The sequence below is a fragment of the Coenobita brevimanus genome, chromosome 61 (assembly GCF_032717465.1).
Source record: "Coenobita brevimanus isolate Jiangsu-jjx chromosome 61, ASM3271746v2, whole genome shotgun sequence".
In the NCBI taxonomy this organism is placed as follows: Eukaryota; Metazoa; Arthropoda; class Malacostraca; order Decapoda; family Coenobitidae; genus Coenobita; species Coenobita brevimanus.
This window is the reverse complement of record NC_137014.1, coordinates 3,328,322-3,344,584: the sequence shown is the minus strand read 5'-3', so window position 1 is coordinate 3,344,584 and position 16,263 is coordinate 3,328,322. Positions and strand designations below refer to the sequence as shown.

The window sequence follows — 16,263 nt, the reverse complement described above, 5'->3', positions numbered from 1 at the left end:
ACAGGGAAGTGAGCATGGAAGTAAAAAAGTCGCTGCAAGATAATATTGTGATACCAACTCTAACGTATGGAAGTGAAGCTTGGACCTTGTTAGATGGATACAAGTCAAGAGTGAGAGCAGTGGAAATGAGTTATTTGAGACGAGCATGTAGAGTTACATGGAGAGAGAGAGACTGACAAATGAGGAAGTGAAGGAGCATTGTGGTGTGGATGTGGATGTGATAAAAAGCATCAGGAGAAATACACTGAAGTGGTTTGGCCACGTGGAGAGGATGGAGTGTGAGAGACTAAAAATGGGGCGAGAGGGAGGGGGAGGCCGAGGATGAGATGGAGGGACGGGGTGGGGAGGTACATGAGAGAGGGGGGATGTAAGCTTGGGGGAGGGACGAGAAATGATGGGGGACTGAGTGACGTGGAGGCAATTTGTTTGTGGCTACCCCTTATGGGATTAAAGTATCTGGTAGTAGATGGAGTAGACGGATTGCAAAAAGGCATTTGATAGAGTGCCCCACTAACATCTCATGCTGAAGCTGAAGGCCTATGTATACAGGGCAACATGGAATGGTGGTTAAGCAGTTTTTTGGCAAGTAGAACCCAAGGAGTAGATCTTAGAGGAGCATATTCTGACCGGCATCCTGTATGTAGTGGTGTTCCCCAAGGGTCGGTGGTGAGACCAGTGTTGTTTGTATTATATACCAATGATCTATCTATTTATCTATTGCCAGACACCATAATCCTGTAAGGGGTGGCCATTTGACTTTGAGTTATTTGTTTTACGGGGAGGGGCACTAACCCTCCACCAACCCACTTGCTGACACGTAGGAAGCACGTATGGTTTGGTTATATGGTTACCACCCAGAGTGTAAATGGTTTCTTGGCTAACAGGAAACCATGACCTGGTTAACAATTTAGCGTATACAGCTGGCCTCTCTGTGGACAATACAAAGACTTATCATTCCATCAGGGCAAGGGACAACTCAGACGCACTGCAGGGAGATATGGACGGACTCGGGAGTGGTAAGTGGCTGCTGACCTTCTATACTGAGAAATGGAAAACAATGCACACAGGCACTAAAACTCCTTGAGTGGACTATAAACTGGGCAAAGTAGCACGGGAAAAAACTGAAGCAGAAAAGTCTTTAGGAGTGATATCAGCAGACCTCAAATCATCAGCATAAGTGGCAATGGCAGCAGCAAAGGCCAACAGCAGGGTGGGAATTATTAAAAGGAAGTTTTTCAATTGTGTAATCATTTATAGATAAACCTGGCAACACAGCAACAAAAACAACAGTCACTAAGCAGCATTCGCCAGGCTAACAATAGGAAACACATACATAGAGTACTGAAGAAAAAAAAGAGACAGACAGACAGACAGTGTGTGTGTGTGTGTGTGTGTGTGTGTGTGTGTGTGTGTGTGTGTGTGTGTGCTTCCTCTGGATTAGACTCACAGGCTAATTGATATTTGGATACTGCACGTCAGTTTTTCTTGCATCAATGCAGGTCATTTATGCAATCTCCGCTGATATCATTGCATCAGTGATATAAAAACGTAAGTAATGATATGTGTAATATGCAAAATACATCATTATGAAAGACGTGCTAACGTTTCAAGTCTCCTAAATGTACCAGCAGATTTAATTATACTCATTTTGTATAATGACATTTTTAAATATATTTCTGTTACCATTATGTGATTTTCGGCAACTTAAGGGAAAAATAACAAATGTCAACAAATCCTCTCAGTTGTAAAAGCATTCCTAAGGCGTGATAAAGTAGTTTGGATGGCAAGATATATTAAAAATTCATAGTAGTGAAAGGATGTATGTTACAGGCATCGTAGTGAAGGTATATATTAAAATGTCATCGCAGTGAGGGGGTGAAAAACAATAAACGAGTTACTGAAATGCGGGAAGCGACCACCGTAGAGTTTTCGCCATCTGATTCTCGCTCCCGGGGTTGGTGTGGGTCGCATCAGCAGCTAAAATTTCAGAATACGCCGCGTTTTCTCGAGAATTTATGGTCTGGGTTTATTTTGACTTTTGTTTGACTTTTACAGGAGTTTCGGGGGTGGCCTTGCTTAAACAGTAAATCTGCTGTTTGTGTATTAAGGTAGTTTGCCTTCATACAGACTTTCTCGCGCTCATTCGAACACTTACTTCTGCAGACACAATGAAGTCATAAACATTAAATAATTTTCTTCGCCTCAGAGTTCCCATATTTAACCAAGGGATTTTTTTAGTTGTTCAATACACATTTATTTTTATTTACCCATCATTTTATTTATTTATTTGTTTTTAGCGATCTTCACCAAGTTTAAGCCATACTGTAAGTTTAGCATCCCCGATATTAACAGTCTACTATCTAAACGGTTATGTTCTTAAAATCGCTTTATATAGCCAATCTACCAGGATCTGTATATTCCAGATTTTTCTCCCCCTCCCATTTTTTTTCTTTCATACCGATACACGGAGATAGCCAAGGTATTTCAAGTAATAATCTAATAATTTTAGCATATTTCCATAATCATTTTTGAAAGATTTTTGAGTTTCGTAACAATTTTCATATGCCTGCCAACTTTCAGAGATATCACAGCCATTTTAGCACATTTTTTCTTGGCATTTTCTTGAATTTTATCATGCTCGCTATTTTCCAAACCAAATTTCCCTATGCTAATTTACAGCTGCTTCTGCGCCACGTGCTTTTTTTTGTCTGTTTGTTTGTTTTTGAGGCATCTTTAGCAAACTTTAGTAATAAGTTGCAAAATTCCTTTCCAAGTGACTGAGTGTGCTATGCCGACTCCGTATTTTCTTTGCCCCCACATAGCTGTAGCTTTATGCAAAGGTCTTATTTGCATCTGTGTGGAGTGGTTCTCACGTGTGGGGGGGTTAACCACACACACCGCTCTTCTAAACAGTGTGGAATCAGGGGATTATTGTCTCAGCAACTCCCATCCTCTTACTAAATCCCTTTACCTATGTATCTTCGCTGCTGAGTTGCATCTTAATCCCTGTACCGTCGCTATTTCAATTACTACTGCTCTTCTGAAATTCTGCTTGGATCCCTCATCAACAAAAGTACTACAGTAAGCACGCAGTACCCGCCTGGCAACGAACTCTCACCCCTTTTCTGTCCAACTCTCTAATGCAGAAGTTTACATATACGGTACTCTCAGTCCACCATGTATGCACAGAACAACTCTCGAAGCGAACAGATGTTGATTACAGATATCCTTTGCTCGCTTACTCCTGGAAAGAACACTTTTTTCAGATATTCAGCATTTACATCTTTCTTGTTTGTAAATATATATATATATATATATATATATATATATATATATATATATATATATATATATATATATATATATATATATACACAGTTTCTTAGCAACTTCTAGGGATTTTTTTTACCAATATGCTGCGGTAGTATAGGAACTTAACCTTTTAAAAGCTTTTCTAGATACTTTTGTGCTTAGCGATACTTTTTAGCGGTCTTCACTAACTCTTCATGGTACTTTCGTGTTTATACTACTCCCGTGTCGCCAAATATCATATTAAAAGTTTTCAGATGATCATATTTGTTTCGGATATTTTTTTTTTTTTGACACTTTTTAATACCGTTTCATTAGGGGTCTACCAGTTTTTGTAAATATTTTGTTTCTTGGCGATTTGCGGACGTTGCCAAGATTATGTGATAGTTTAGTATTCTTAGCACACTTTCGGCATTCCTTGATTTTGTGCTTACCGACCATATTCAATTATTTTCGTTTCATTCTACCATTTTCTATTATTATTATTATTATTATTATCATTAGTAGTAGCAGTTGTAGTAGTAGTAGTAGTAGTATAGGTAGCAGTCGTAGTAGTTGTTTTTGTTGTCGTCGTTGTTGCTGTTGCAGTACATTAATATAAACAAACAATATGATATTCCTCGCTCTCTAGTGACAGACAGGGAGGTAGCGAGGGAGAGGAAGAGGGAGGGAAAATTAAGGAGGGAGGGAGAGATAAGGGAGAAAATAATAATATAAAGATAGCAGGGAGAAAGAGTTATTCCAAGACTGTCCTGAACACTGAGATCCATGTGAGAAGAGGCCACAGGGAGGCAAACAAATAATAGGACAAGGATAGTAAGGATAAGACAAGGATAGCAAGAATAAAAATAGTTCAAGGATAAGACAAGGAGAGCAACAATAACATTCAAGGATAAGACAAGGATAGCAAGAATAAGACAAGGATAGCCACTGACCTGAATATTAAGCTCCAAGTTCTTCCATTGGCAGAATCTTGTATACTTGTCACTGTAAATAAAGAAAGAAGAAAATATTAGCTCTGATTTGCTCTCTCTCTCTCTCTCTCTCTCTCTCTCATAATTACGCCTAACTCTCTAACCCAATCAATTTACCTTAAGAAAGGGAAAGTTAGCTTACAGTCTCTCTCTCTCTCTCTCTCTCTCTCTCTCTCATAATTACGCCTAACTCTCTAACCCAATCAATTTACCTTAAGAGAGGGAAAGTTAGCTTACAGTCTCTCTCTCTCTCTCTCTCTCTCTCTCTCCCTAACAGGCGATTTTTTCCCACACAGACGATTCCCTGTAGATTCTCTCTCTCTCTCTCTCTCTCTCTCTCTCTCTCTCTCTCTCTCTCTCTCTCTCTCTCTCTCTCTCAATACCAGTTATATTTTCACCCTTTCTGTGCTTCAGTAAATCTCCATCATAACTCATAAAAATAATAACTCAGCATAAACCCGCCAACTCAGCATAGTACACATAAGGTCCACAAATTTCCTATACTCCTCTCACTCTAACTTGGCCCAGATTTTCGTAATTTCGCGGCTTCTTTCACGTAGGGTTGGCAGAAGAAGACCTTGCTACGGCTCTACATCCTTTCCATAGCATTTCTTCGTGACTAGGGAAATACATTGCTACGGCTCTACATCCTTTCCATAACACTTCTTCGTGACTAGGGAAATACATTGCTACGGCTCTACATCCTTTCCATAACACTTCTTCGTGACAAGGGAAATACATTGTCACGGCTCTATATCCTTTCCATAGCACTTCTTCGTGACTAGAGGAAGACACTGCTACGGCTCTACATCCTTTCCACAGCACTTCTTCGTGACTAGGGACAGACTGCTACGGCTCTACATCCTTTCCATAGCACTTCTTCGTGACTAGGGACAGACACTGCTACGGCTCTACATCCCTTCCATAGCACTTCTTCGTGACTTGGGACAGACACTGGTACGGCTCTATATCCTTTCCATAGCACTTCTTCGTGACTAGAGGAAGACCTTGTTACGGCTCTACATCCTCTCCACAGCACTTCGTGACTAGGGACAGACGCTACCACGACTCTACATCCTTTTCATAGCACTTCTTCGTGACTAGGGACAGATTGCTACGGCTCTACATCCTTTCCATAGCACTTCTTCGTGACTAGGGACAGACTGCTACGGCGCTACATCTTTTCCACAACACTTCTTCGTGACTAGCACTATATTCAAGTGTTAATCTACTGTTATAACTCAGCAGTTTTAGGCCAGGTTAGAGTGAAAAGGGTATAATTATCCATTTTTGCCATCTATACCAAACACCTCTTCCTAAGCGATTTATTTTGCTTCGTACACCTTACTGTCCTCTTGTGTGTTATATAAATCCCTCTGATATTGCCAGTCTCTGCATAAATAACGTAAAAGTACAGTGTATAAATAGGCCATATCCAAAATTAAATCGCTAAGGGAGAGGTGTTAGGGAGCTTCCTTAATTAGCGAGAATACAAGCCATAATTACGTTAGCCAGTACTGTTCCTTCGCGGCGGCAGATAGATAAATAGACAGATAGGACGATAGAAAGATAGACACGAATAGATAGATAGACAGACAGATAAACAGATAGATAGATAGACTGATAGATAGATAATTTATTGACCACCGCTACAAATGCTCTCCATACTAGACCAATTAGACATAGCTTGTTACCTGGTACCGTGTAATTAACCCCAGCTGTACAGGTGAGAAAGACCGGAAGTAGAGATAATCTGTGAGGAGGACTGCAGGTGGTATTCCAGGTATTAATCCAGATGGTATTCCAGGTATTAATCCAGGTGGTATTCCAGGTATTAATCCAGGTGGTATTCCAGGTATTAATCCAGGTGGTATTCCAGGTATTAATCCAGGTCGTATTCCAGGTATTATTCCAGGTGGTATTCCAAGTATTATTCCAGGTATTATTCCAGGTGGTATCCAAGTATTATTCCAGGTGGTATTCCAGGTATTATTCGAAGTGGTATTCCAGGTATTATTCCAGGTGGTATTCCAAGCATTATTCCAGGTGGTATTCCAGGCATTATTCCAGGTGGTATTCCAGGCATTATTCCAGGTGGTATTCCAGGTATTATTCCAGGTGGTATTCCAGGTATTATTTCAGGTGGTATTCCAGGTATTATTTCAGGTGGTATTCCAGGTATTAATCCAGGTGGTATTCCAGGTATTATTCCAGGTGGTATTCCAAGTATTATTCCAGGTATTATTCCAGGTGGTATTCCAGGTATTATTCCAGGTATTATTCCAGGTGGTATTCCAGGTATTATTCCAAGTGGTATTCCAGGTATTATTCCAGGCATTATTCCAGGTGGTATTCCAGGCATTATTCCAGGCATTATTCCAGGTGGTATTCCAGGTATTATTCCAGGTGGTATTCCAAAAATTAATCCAGGTGGTATTCCAGGCATTATTCCAGGTGGTATTCCAGGTATTATTCCAGGTGGTATTCCAAAAATTAATCCAGGTCGTATTCCAGGTATTATTCCAGGTGGTATTCCAGGTATTATTCCAGGTGGTATTCCAGGACGCACATGTACATAACGAACCCTACTGCCTGGTATAAAAGCCCTATACAGTATACCACAAATGTTTACTGTATACTAAATGAGAAATTATAAGAAAGAGTGTGAAATATGAAGTGAAGGAAGCTGCAAAAATCAACCATGCATTTATTTTTTTACATGTTGGCATTTTGTTAGCTACCGAATCACCCTTCCTAACTACCCAATTCGTTTACCAGCTAATCATCTTTCGTTAACAGTCATCCCTCGTTACCCGCCCAGTTCGTTAACCAGCTATTCATCCTTCGTTAACAGTCATCCCTCGTTACCTGTCTGATTCCTCTACTCACCTTTCGACGAATTTATTGAAGAGATCACCGCGGAGGTAGGCAAAGATTTCCTCTATGTACGGCTGGAAGGAAATAGAAAAAATTGATTTAGAAATGAATCTTAATATTAACTACATTTTAAATAATAATATAATGGAACATACGCTGTTTCTGAATTTATCTAAGAGTCTGAATAAAGTCAACGGGATTTACAAAGAAATCTAAATAAAGTCTACGGGATTTACACAGGAGTCTGAATAAAGTCTACGGGATTTACACGCCCAAGGGGAATTAAGGCTGTTTATAAGCAGTTTAATTTGTTTTTGTTTTTCGGATGAGTAAAATCGTCTGGAAAAAGCTAGATTGATAAATGTCACCGTACTGAAGTGGCTAATTTCTTGCACACACGTACGCACGCAAACACACACGCACGCAAACACACGCACGCACGCAAAAACACGCACGCACGCAAACACACACACACACACACACACACACACTACCATTGCTCTCTCTCTCTCTCTCTCTCCCCTAGAATTTTGCAATAATTGTTCTTATCAGGGAACTTTGTGCGGACGTCGAAGGGCGACAAAGACGAACTGGGCGGCTGGCACATGAGAGAGAGAGAGAGAGAGAGTAGAATGTGTGTGTGTGTGTGTGTGTGTGTGTGTGTGTGTGTGTGTGTGTGTGTGTGTGTGTGTGTGTGTGTGTGTGTGTGTGATGGAAAGAGTTACGTGACTCTCTCTCTCTCTCAGTAGTGAAGGAGCATCTTAAGTACAGTAGTGAAGAGAGAGAGAGAGGATAGTGTGTGTGTGTGTGTGTGTGTGTGTGTGTGTGTGTGTGTGTGTGTGTGTGTGTGTGTGTGTGTGTGTGTGTGTGTGTGTTGCCTCCCAAACGGTGCACACAAATCCGGACCTCTGTACATTAGTCCCAGGTTCGACTGGAGTAGAGCCAAGATGAATGTGTGCTGAAGGACGGATCGGGCAGGTAAGGCGGCATCAGGTGTGCTGGGGAGGTCAGAAGAGGGAGGCCAAGGACTGAAGGTGGTGCTCGTGTTGATAATGGCGAGGGCAGTGAAGTTTCCTGGAGCATATGCGTTGTTCCCCCCTTCAGCAGGCCTTGGGAAGTTATTGGGGACAGCTTCAATCATTTCAGTAAGAAGTTGGTGGGGGTATTTGGCCTTGTAAAGCGTTGGCAGGTGTTTACTGGCTGGAAGTGATTTTCCCCCTTCCATGATGTCTCCTTCAGTAGCAGACAGGGAGGTGCTGGAAGAGATCCTGGAACGGCTGGTTATGTGTAAGGTTCCAGAAGTAAGGGTTTGGTAAGGTGAATGGTCGCTAGGGGGTCAGAGGTGTTGGTGGCTGGACTGGGTGGTACTGGAACACGGCTGAGGGCACTGGAACAAGGCTAGGGAGTACTGGAACACGGCTAGGGGCACTGGAACACGGCTGGGGGGCACTGGAACACGGCTGGGGGCACTGGAACACGGCTGGGGGGCACTGGAACACGGCTGGGGGCACTGGAACACGGCTGCAGGTTCCACTCCTATTTCTCACTGCCCATCCAATGCCTCTTAGCTCCGGCATCAGGGCGGGTTGGTGGCTGTCTCTGGTGGCTCTCTCTCTGGTACTGGTGGCTCTCTCTGCTGTTAGTGGCTCTCTCTGGTGGCTCTGTCGCTGCCCCAGAGCCCCAGGTGTCGTCAGGAGTGGCTCGGCGCAGGTGTGTGTCGTTTTAATCCTCTCGACCTGTCCACCCTGACCAATTGTCCACCTCTGGCCTCCTCTTCCATCTCGGTCCTGCTCCAGTTCCCTTTACGTCTTCCTCACTTCCTACTTCCAAGCACGCACACACACACACACACACACACACACACACACACACACACACGACAATAACAAAACACGACAGCAACAGGCAACAAAAGCAGAAACAACTCACCATAATTTACTAATCCAAACCCTACTACTACCACTCCTCCTCCTCCTCCTCCTCCTCCTCCTCCTACTACTACTACTATTACTACTACTACTCACCTCAAATAAATCCGTGGGCACTTCGTTTTTGGTAAGGTGTTTTTGTACGTGTGTCACCGATTCTTTGTTGTACGCCTGTTGAGAAAGAAGACAAAAAAATTAATATCAATCTTTATTCTTGCTCCCAACAGACGATTTGAGAGAGAGAGAGAGAGAGAGAGAGAGAGAGAGAGAGAGAGAGAGAGAGAGAGTGGGACAGGTGTGAGTGAATGAAAGTGACTGTGTGATTGAGTATGTGAGCGAATGAGGGTGAGTAGGTGGGAATATGAGTAAAAATGAGTGAAAGTGAGTAAGTGAGAGTGCGTCTGAGGGAGTTAGGGCAAAGTGAGTGATGTTTGACGACTGTGGGCAAAACTGAACCCGAAAAACAATGACAAAACGCAAATAAAACGAGAAAAAAAACAGGAAACTGTTAAAAAATCCAAAACCTGAGTACTTACGTGGGAGTTAGAGAGTAGTTCCTTCATTATAAAGTTGTCATAGATTTCCCTGGCTACCTTCTTCCTCTCCTCCTTATTCTCTAACTTCTCGTAGTTCCTTATCTGGCGGGGAGAAAGAAATAGTTTAGTTATGGCGCGCTTTTCTCCGTTTTCCTTTTCCTTTTGTTTTCTTTTTTTATTTTTCTTATTTCATTTATTAATCTGTCGTTTTCTTTTTATTTATTTATTTTTTCTGAAGAAGGCTCCAGATCCGTTTCAATTCAGTTCATGGTCAAGTAAGGCTGGAGGGTTGACTTGACTAGTAACCAAAGAGACTCATTCCGACCTCATAAATAACGCTGGTTGAATTTCACTGCTACTAATTTTACTAGTAACCAAGGAGACTCATTCGAACCTCATAACAAAGGCTGGTCTAATTTCACGTAGCCACTGATTTGACTAGTAACCAAGGAGACTCATCCCTACCTCATAGCTTAGGCACAATTCCATCAAAACAAAGGATTATAATTCTCTCACACAAACTGCCCACACTGCTACACACTCCCTTAACCCCCTGCAACCGGTGATTCATTCTGATTCACCTATGCTACCACCAGACTACTACTACTACTACTACTACTACTACTACTACTACTACTATATATTTTTATTATTACTATTATTATTATTATTATTTGTAGTGGTAGTAGTAGTAGTAATTGCAGTAGTAGTAGTGGTAGTAGTAGTAGTAGTAGTATATCATCATCATCATCATCATCATTATTATTATTATTATTATTATTACTGCTGTTGTTGTGGTCTTTGAAACGTGAACCCAGTGGACTGCAGGCTGAAAATTGCTCCCCTCCTGCAGTCCACCATCCGTCCTTTGGGGGATAGGGAAGAAGTTGAGGATAGTGAAGGAGTTGAGGGACGCGTGTATGACCAGGCAGTTGCGCGGCCCGGTTATATCAGTGCCACCACCTGAAGGCGTCCCTACCCATTTTCGGAGGTAATTTTTTTTCTCGCCTCGCCATTATATTTATTTTTATTGAATTTCAAGACATTTTTATCAAGTAATTGTATTAGTGATTCCATTCTGACGAGGAGTGGATCTCTCTCTCTCTCTCTCTCTCTCTCTCTCTCTCTCTCTCTCTCTCTCTCTCCAGTCTGTCTGTCTGCCTGTCTGTGCCTGTCTGTCTGTCTGTCTCTCATGTTTATCTGTCTCTCTCTCTCTCTCTCTCTCTCTCTCTCTCTCACGGCCGAATTCCGCTGGCTTGGGAAACTTCACAACAACTCCACCTAAGCTACTTATTCCACACTGTACCCATCAATATCCTCTTTTATAACATTACCAACACAAAAGAATGTTAAAGTGTAATATGCAAAATAAATCGCTAAGGGCAGGGTGTTACGAAGGAGGGGACATTTTCTTAGCTAAGGATAAATTTTCAAAGCTAGAAGGGTTAGATACTGCCTCCAATAACCCCTTCAGTCCGAGGCGTTTAGTTAAGAGCTGAGGAAAATCGTCTGGAGGTGACAAGAATAAGTCATCGTTGTGAAGATACGGGTATGGCAGAGGAGCGATCGTGAAATATGGTGTGTTGATACCGTAGACTTTCTTCGCGTAAAATTACATTATATATTATTATTATTATTATTATTATTATTACTATTGCTGCTGTTATTATTATTATTATTATTATTATTGCTACTGTTATTATTATTGTTATTGTTATTATATTATTATTATTATTATTATTATTAGTTATTATTATCATTATCATTGTTACCCGATCATCATCAGTGCAGGGTTCTGAGGCTAGGCAGTTCAGTTCAAACGTTTAAAGTGAGTGACCAGTTGTTCTACCCTGAATGGTATTAACCTAAGTCAATAAAACCGCCGCCATCCATGATTTTAATATATTATGGACCTTAACCCTTTGACCACCAGGCGTCCAGTCACTTGTTACATGATTGCTATCCTGCATGGCAAAGAAACTATTAGGCTGTCTCGCAAGGGAAGCGCTACATCAAATGAGTGAATAGTGAGCATCCCCAGAAACCAATTATAAAACAGTAAATACTACTACTACTAATAATAATAATAATAATAATAATAATAATAATAATAGCTCATCATCTAATCCTGTCTTGCCCCATGAGGAGCGTAGGAGCTCAGGGCTAGGCAAGCTGGTCCTGACATTTGAGTGACCAGCCTCACTCATCCCTGAGTGGCATTACGTGAGCAATAAACCCCAACCACCCATTGGATATAAACCTGCACCGGCTCAATCCGACTGGAGCTCCTTAATAACCCACAAAACCACCAGGCGCCATAATTTGGTTATATGGTTACCACCCAGCGTAGTAAATGGTGTCCTGGTGTACAGGAAACCATTTGGCTCGTCACTCAGTGTAGAGTCGCCCATAGACTGAGGGAAGAGAAAGAATGAAGGAATGAAAGACAAGAGGAAGGAAAGAAGGAAGGAAGAGGAAAGGGCAGTCACCCGAGGGCAGCACTACATCGAGTGAGTGGCTGGTGAGCGCCCCCACCTAGCACCACTTAATAATAATAATAATAATAATAATAATAATAATAATAATAATAACAATAATAACTTTTTCCCTTCTCTTCATTACAACTATCATCATCATTTTTCAGTTTGCTATCATCATCAATTTTAGACCTCATAAGCAACCATCATCATTATCACTCACATCGGACCTTCCCCCCCCCCCTCTCTCTCTCTCTCTCTCTCTCTCTCTCACACACACACACACACACACACACACTTCCTCTACCTCCTCTCATTCCTTCACAACGGGAGGTCATATTAATTCCAAGCTGAGTAAAACCGTCTGAAGGCGGCAGGAATAAAATAAGTCGCCATAAGGAAGGGGTTAAGGGAAACTACCGCTAACCCCTTCACTACGAGGGCGAGGCTGGATAAAACCGTCTGGAGTGAGAATTAAAATCGTCGGACTACGGTGTTCCCTACGCTAAATAAAATCGTCTGGCGGATGCAGTAATAATAATAATAATAATAATAATAATAATAATAATAATAATAATAGTAGTAGTAGTAATAATAATAACTGAGAGAGAGAGAGAGAGAGAGACGTGGGGGGTAAGGGGTCGCCACTACACAAGGATTTTCCATTATGTCAACATGAGGTGTGGGGCCTCTCTCTCTCTCTCTCTCTCTCTCTCTCTCTCTCTCTCTCTAACTCCTTCACCCCGATGACGCCCAACAAACTTTCTTCCTGACAGACGATTTTTCTTCCTCTTCAAACTGGAGGGGTTGGATACGCCCTTCATTAACCCCTCTTCCCTCCCTATCCCCCGAAAGGACGATGGTGGACTGCAGGAGGAGGGCAATTTCAGCCTGCAGTCCACTGGGTTTATGTTTGGGATGAGCCTGGAGTTGCTGCTGCTGCTGCTGCTACTACTACTACTACTACTACTATTGTTGCTGCTACTACTACTACTACTACTACTACCACTACAACTACTACTACTAATAATAATAATAATGATAATAAAATTATTATTATTATTATTATTAAGATATCCAAAAAATAACAACAGCAACAACAACAATAATAACAATAATAATAATTGATCTATCTATCTATCTATAGCCTGACGCCCTAATCCCGCAAAGGGTGGCCGCAGACAAAACGCCTCCAAGTCGCTGTCACCCACCATTTGACTATCCTCCCTCCAACTCACCCCCCCCTCCCTCATATACCTCTCAACTCCATCCCTCCACCTCATCCTCGGTCTACCTCTCCCTCTCCCTCCTTCCACCTCACCTACATACACCCTCTTAGTCAGTCTTTCATTCTCCATTCTCTTCACATGTCCAAACCACCTCAGTGTATTTCTCCTAATCTTCTCAACCACATCCACATCCACCCCACAGCGTTCCTTCACTTCTTCATTCGTCAACCTGTCCCTCCACGTCACTCCACATGCTCCTCTCAAGTAACTCATTTCCACTGCTCTCACTCTTGACTTGTTCCCCTCTTGCAAGGTCCATGCCTCGCTTCCATACGTCAGAGTAGGGATCACAATACTATCATGCAGTGACTTCTTAACTTCCATACTCACCTCCCTATTTCTCATCACTGCTTTCAGTGTGCCAACAACCTTTCTTCCCTGCTGTACCCTTTCACGCACTTCATCCCCCGAAGTTCCATCCTTACTCATCACACTACCCAAGTACTTGAATCCACTCACATTCTCCATATCCTCACCATCCAACCTCACTGCACACTCTGTGACTTCATTCCTCTCAAACACCATAACTTTACTTTCGTTTACATTAACTTTCAGATTCCTCCTCCTACACACTGTCCCAAATTCACTCACCAAACCTTGCAACTCCCATTCATCTTCACTCAACAGTACTGTATCATCAGCAAACAGCAACACCGGAAGCTTCCATATCTCACCCTCATTCATGAGAGCCACCCCTACATCCACTGCCCTACCCTGCACCTCCTTTACAACCCCATCCATGTATATATCAAAGAGCCATGGAGACATCACACAACCCTGTTTCAGTCCCACACTGAGATCAAAGAACTCACTCAGCTCACCATCCACTCGCACCGTAGCCCTAGCTCCCTCGTACATACTCTTCACAGCATTCAACAATTTTCCCTCCACTCCATATATTCTTAATACCTTCCACATACCTTGCCTATCTATTCTGTCATAAGCTTTCTCTAAGTCCATGAAGGCAGCATACACTTTCCTTCCCTTCTCTAGATACTTCTCCACTAAACATCTTAGAACAAATATCTGATCTACACACCCTTTTCCCTTCCTAAATCCCCCTTGTTCTTCTCCAATAAGCTCCTCTGTCATATGCCTAACCCTATCAATGAGTATTCTACCATATATTTTACCAGTCACACTAAGTAGGCAAATGCCCCTATGGTTACCACATACTTCTCTCTCTCCTTTTCCTTTGTATAAAGGAACAATTATACCTGATTTCCAGTCCTCTGGAACCCTTCCCTCTTCCCAAGCCAATCTACACAACTTCCATATCCACTCCACAACAATCTCACCCACATACCAAAGCATTTCACCACACACTCCATCAATTCCTGGGGCCTTTCCCAACTTAATATTCTTCATCGCTTCCACTACGTCCGCCCTACTGATCTCTTCCTCCCTCCTCTCATCTCTTCTTCTCCCAGCCATTCCCCAACCACTTATACTCACACTGCTCTCACTCTCTACATTCAACAAATCCTCAAAGTGCTCCTTCCATCTCCTCAGTTTCTCTCTCTTCTCCACCAACAATCTATTATTCCTATCTTTCACTCCCCTACTGTTTCCCCTTTCACACTGCCTTACTTTCTTTACCTCCTTCCAAAACAATTTCTTACTCTCCCTCCATTTCACACTCAGATTCCTCCCAAACTCTTCATCCACTTTCTTTTAACTCTCCTTCACCAGTCTCTTAACAATACTCCTCCTCCTCCTCCTCCTCCTCCTCCTCCTACTACTACTACTACTACTACCGGTACTACTACTAATAATAATGCTACTACAACTACTACTGTACTACTACTACTACTACTACTACTACTACTACTACTACTACTACCACCACCACCACCACCACCACCACCACCACTACTGATGCTACTACTACTAATACCACCACCACTACTACCACCACCACTACCACCACTACTACTTCTACTACTACTACTACTACTATCCCCGTCACTACACACGGCTCTCCCCACAATGCATCACTATTTCATTCCTTTTCGTCCTTTTGCAATCTTTCCTCAATGCAAAACACTCCAGCCCTCCACCCTTTCCACAGCACTTCTTCGTGACTTGCAACTCACTGACAGAAAAATACAATACTACGGCTCTACGCTCTTTCCAACGGCACTTCTTCGTGACTAGCATCGAATTCTAGTCTACTGTTAAAACTCAGCATTTAAACTGGGACGATGGGAAAATTTGGCAGCGAGCGAGAGAGAGAGAGAGAGAGAGAGAGAGAGAGAGAGAGAGAGAGACGTATTTTTATTTCATTCATATTATCTTTAGACGATTTTACTGCGAGAGAGAGAGAGAGAGAGAGAGAGAGAGAGAGAGAGAGAGAGACGTATTTTTATTTCATTCATATTATCTTTAGACGATTTTAAAGAGAGAGAGAGAGAGAGAGAGAGAGAGAGAGAGAGAGAGAGACAGACAGAGAGACAGACAGAGAGACAGACAGACAGACACACAGACAGACACACAGACAGAGTTTCTCCTGTAAAAAAAATATTCCGTTGTCTAGTTCCTCCTGTAAAAAAAAAATCCGTTGTCTATCCTGTAAAAAAAAAATATTCCGTTGTCTTGTTCCTCCTGTAAAAAAATTATTCCGTTGTCTAGTCCTTCCTGTAATAAAAAAAATCCCTTGTCTGTTCTTCCTGTAAAAAAAAAAAATCCGTTGTCTAGTTCATGTAAAAAAAAAAAAATATTCCGTTGTCTATCCTGTAAAAAAAAAAATATTCCGTTGTCTATCCTGTAAAAAAAAAAAAATATTCCGTTGTCTATCCTGTAAAAAAAAAAATATTCCGTTGTCTAGTTCATGAAAAAAAAAAAAAAAAATATTCCGTTGTCTATCCTGTAAA

The 16,263-nt window shown here is 41.9% G+C and overlaps 1 protein-coding gene across 1 annotated transcript in view; it reads right to left on the bottom strand.

Annotated features, from left to right (window-relative positions):
* Positions 1-16,263, bottom strand: part of Gprk1 (G protein-coupled receptor kinase 1) — a 219,458-nt gene that overhangs the window by 28,298 nt on the left and 174,897 nt on the right. The window contains exons 4-7 of the mRNA XM_080275484.1: positions 9,625-9,726; positions 9,185-9,259; positions 7,173-7,234; positions 4,245-4,296 (exon numbers count right to left, since the gene is read on the bottom strand). Coding sequence (XP_080131610.1) covers positions 4,245-4,296; positions 7,173-7,234; positions 9,185-9,259; positions 9,625-9,726 — 291 coding nt within the window. The remainder of the gene's footprint in view (positions 1-4,244; positions 4,297-7,172; positions 7,235-9,184; positions 9,260-9,624; positions 9,727-16,263) is intronic.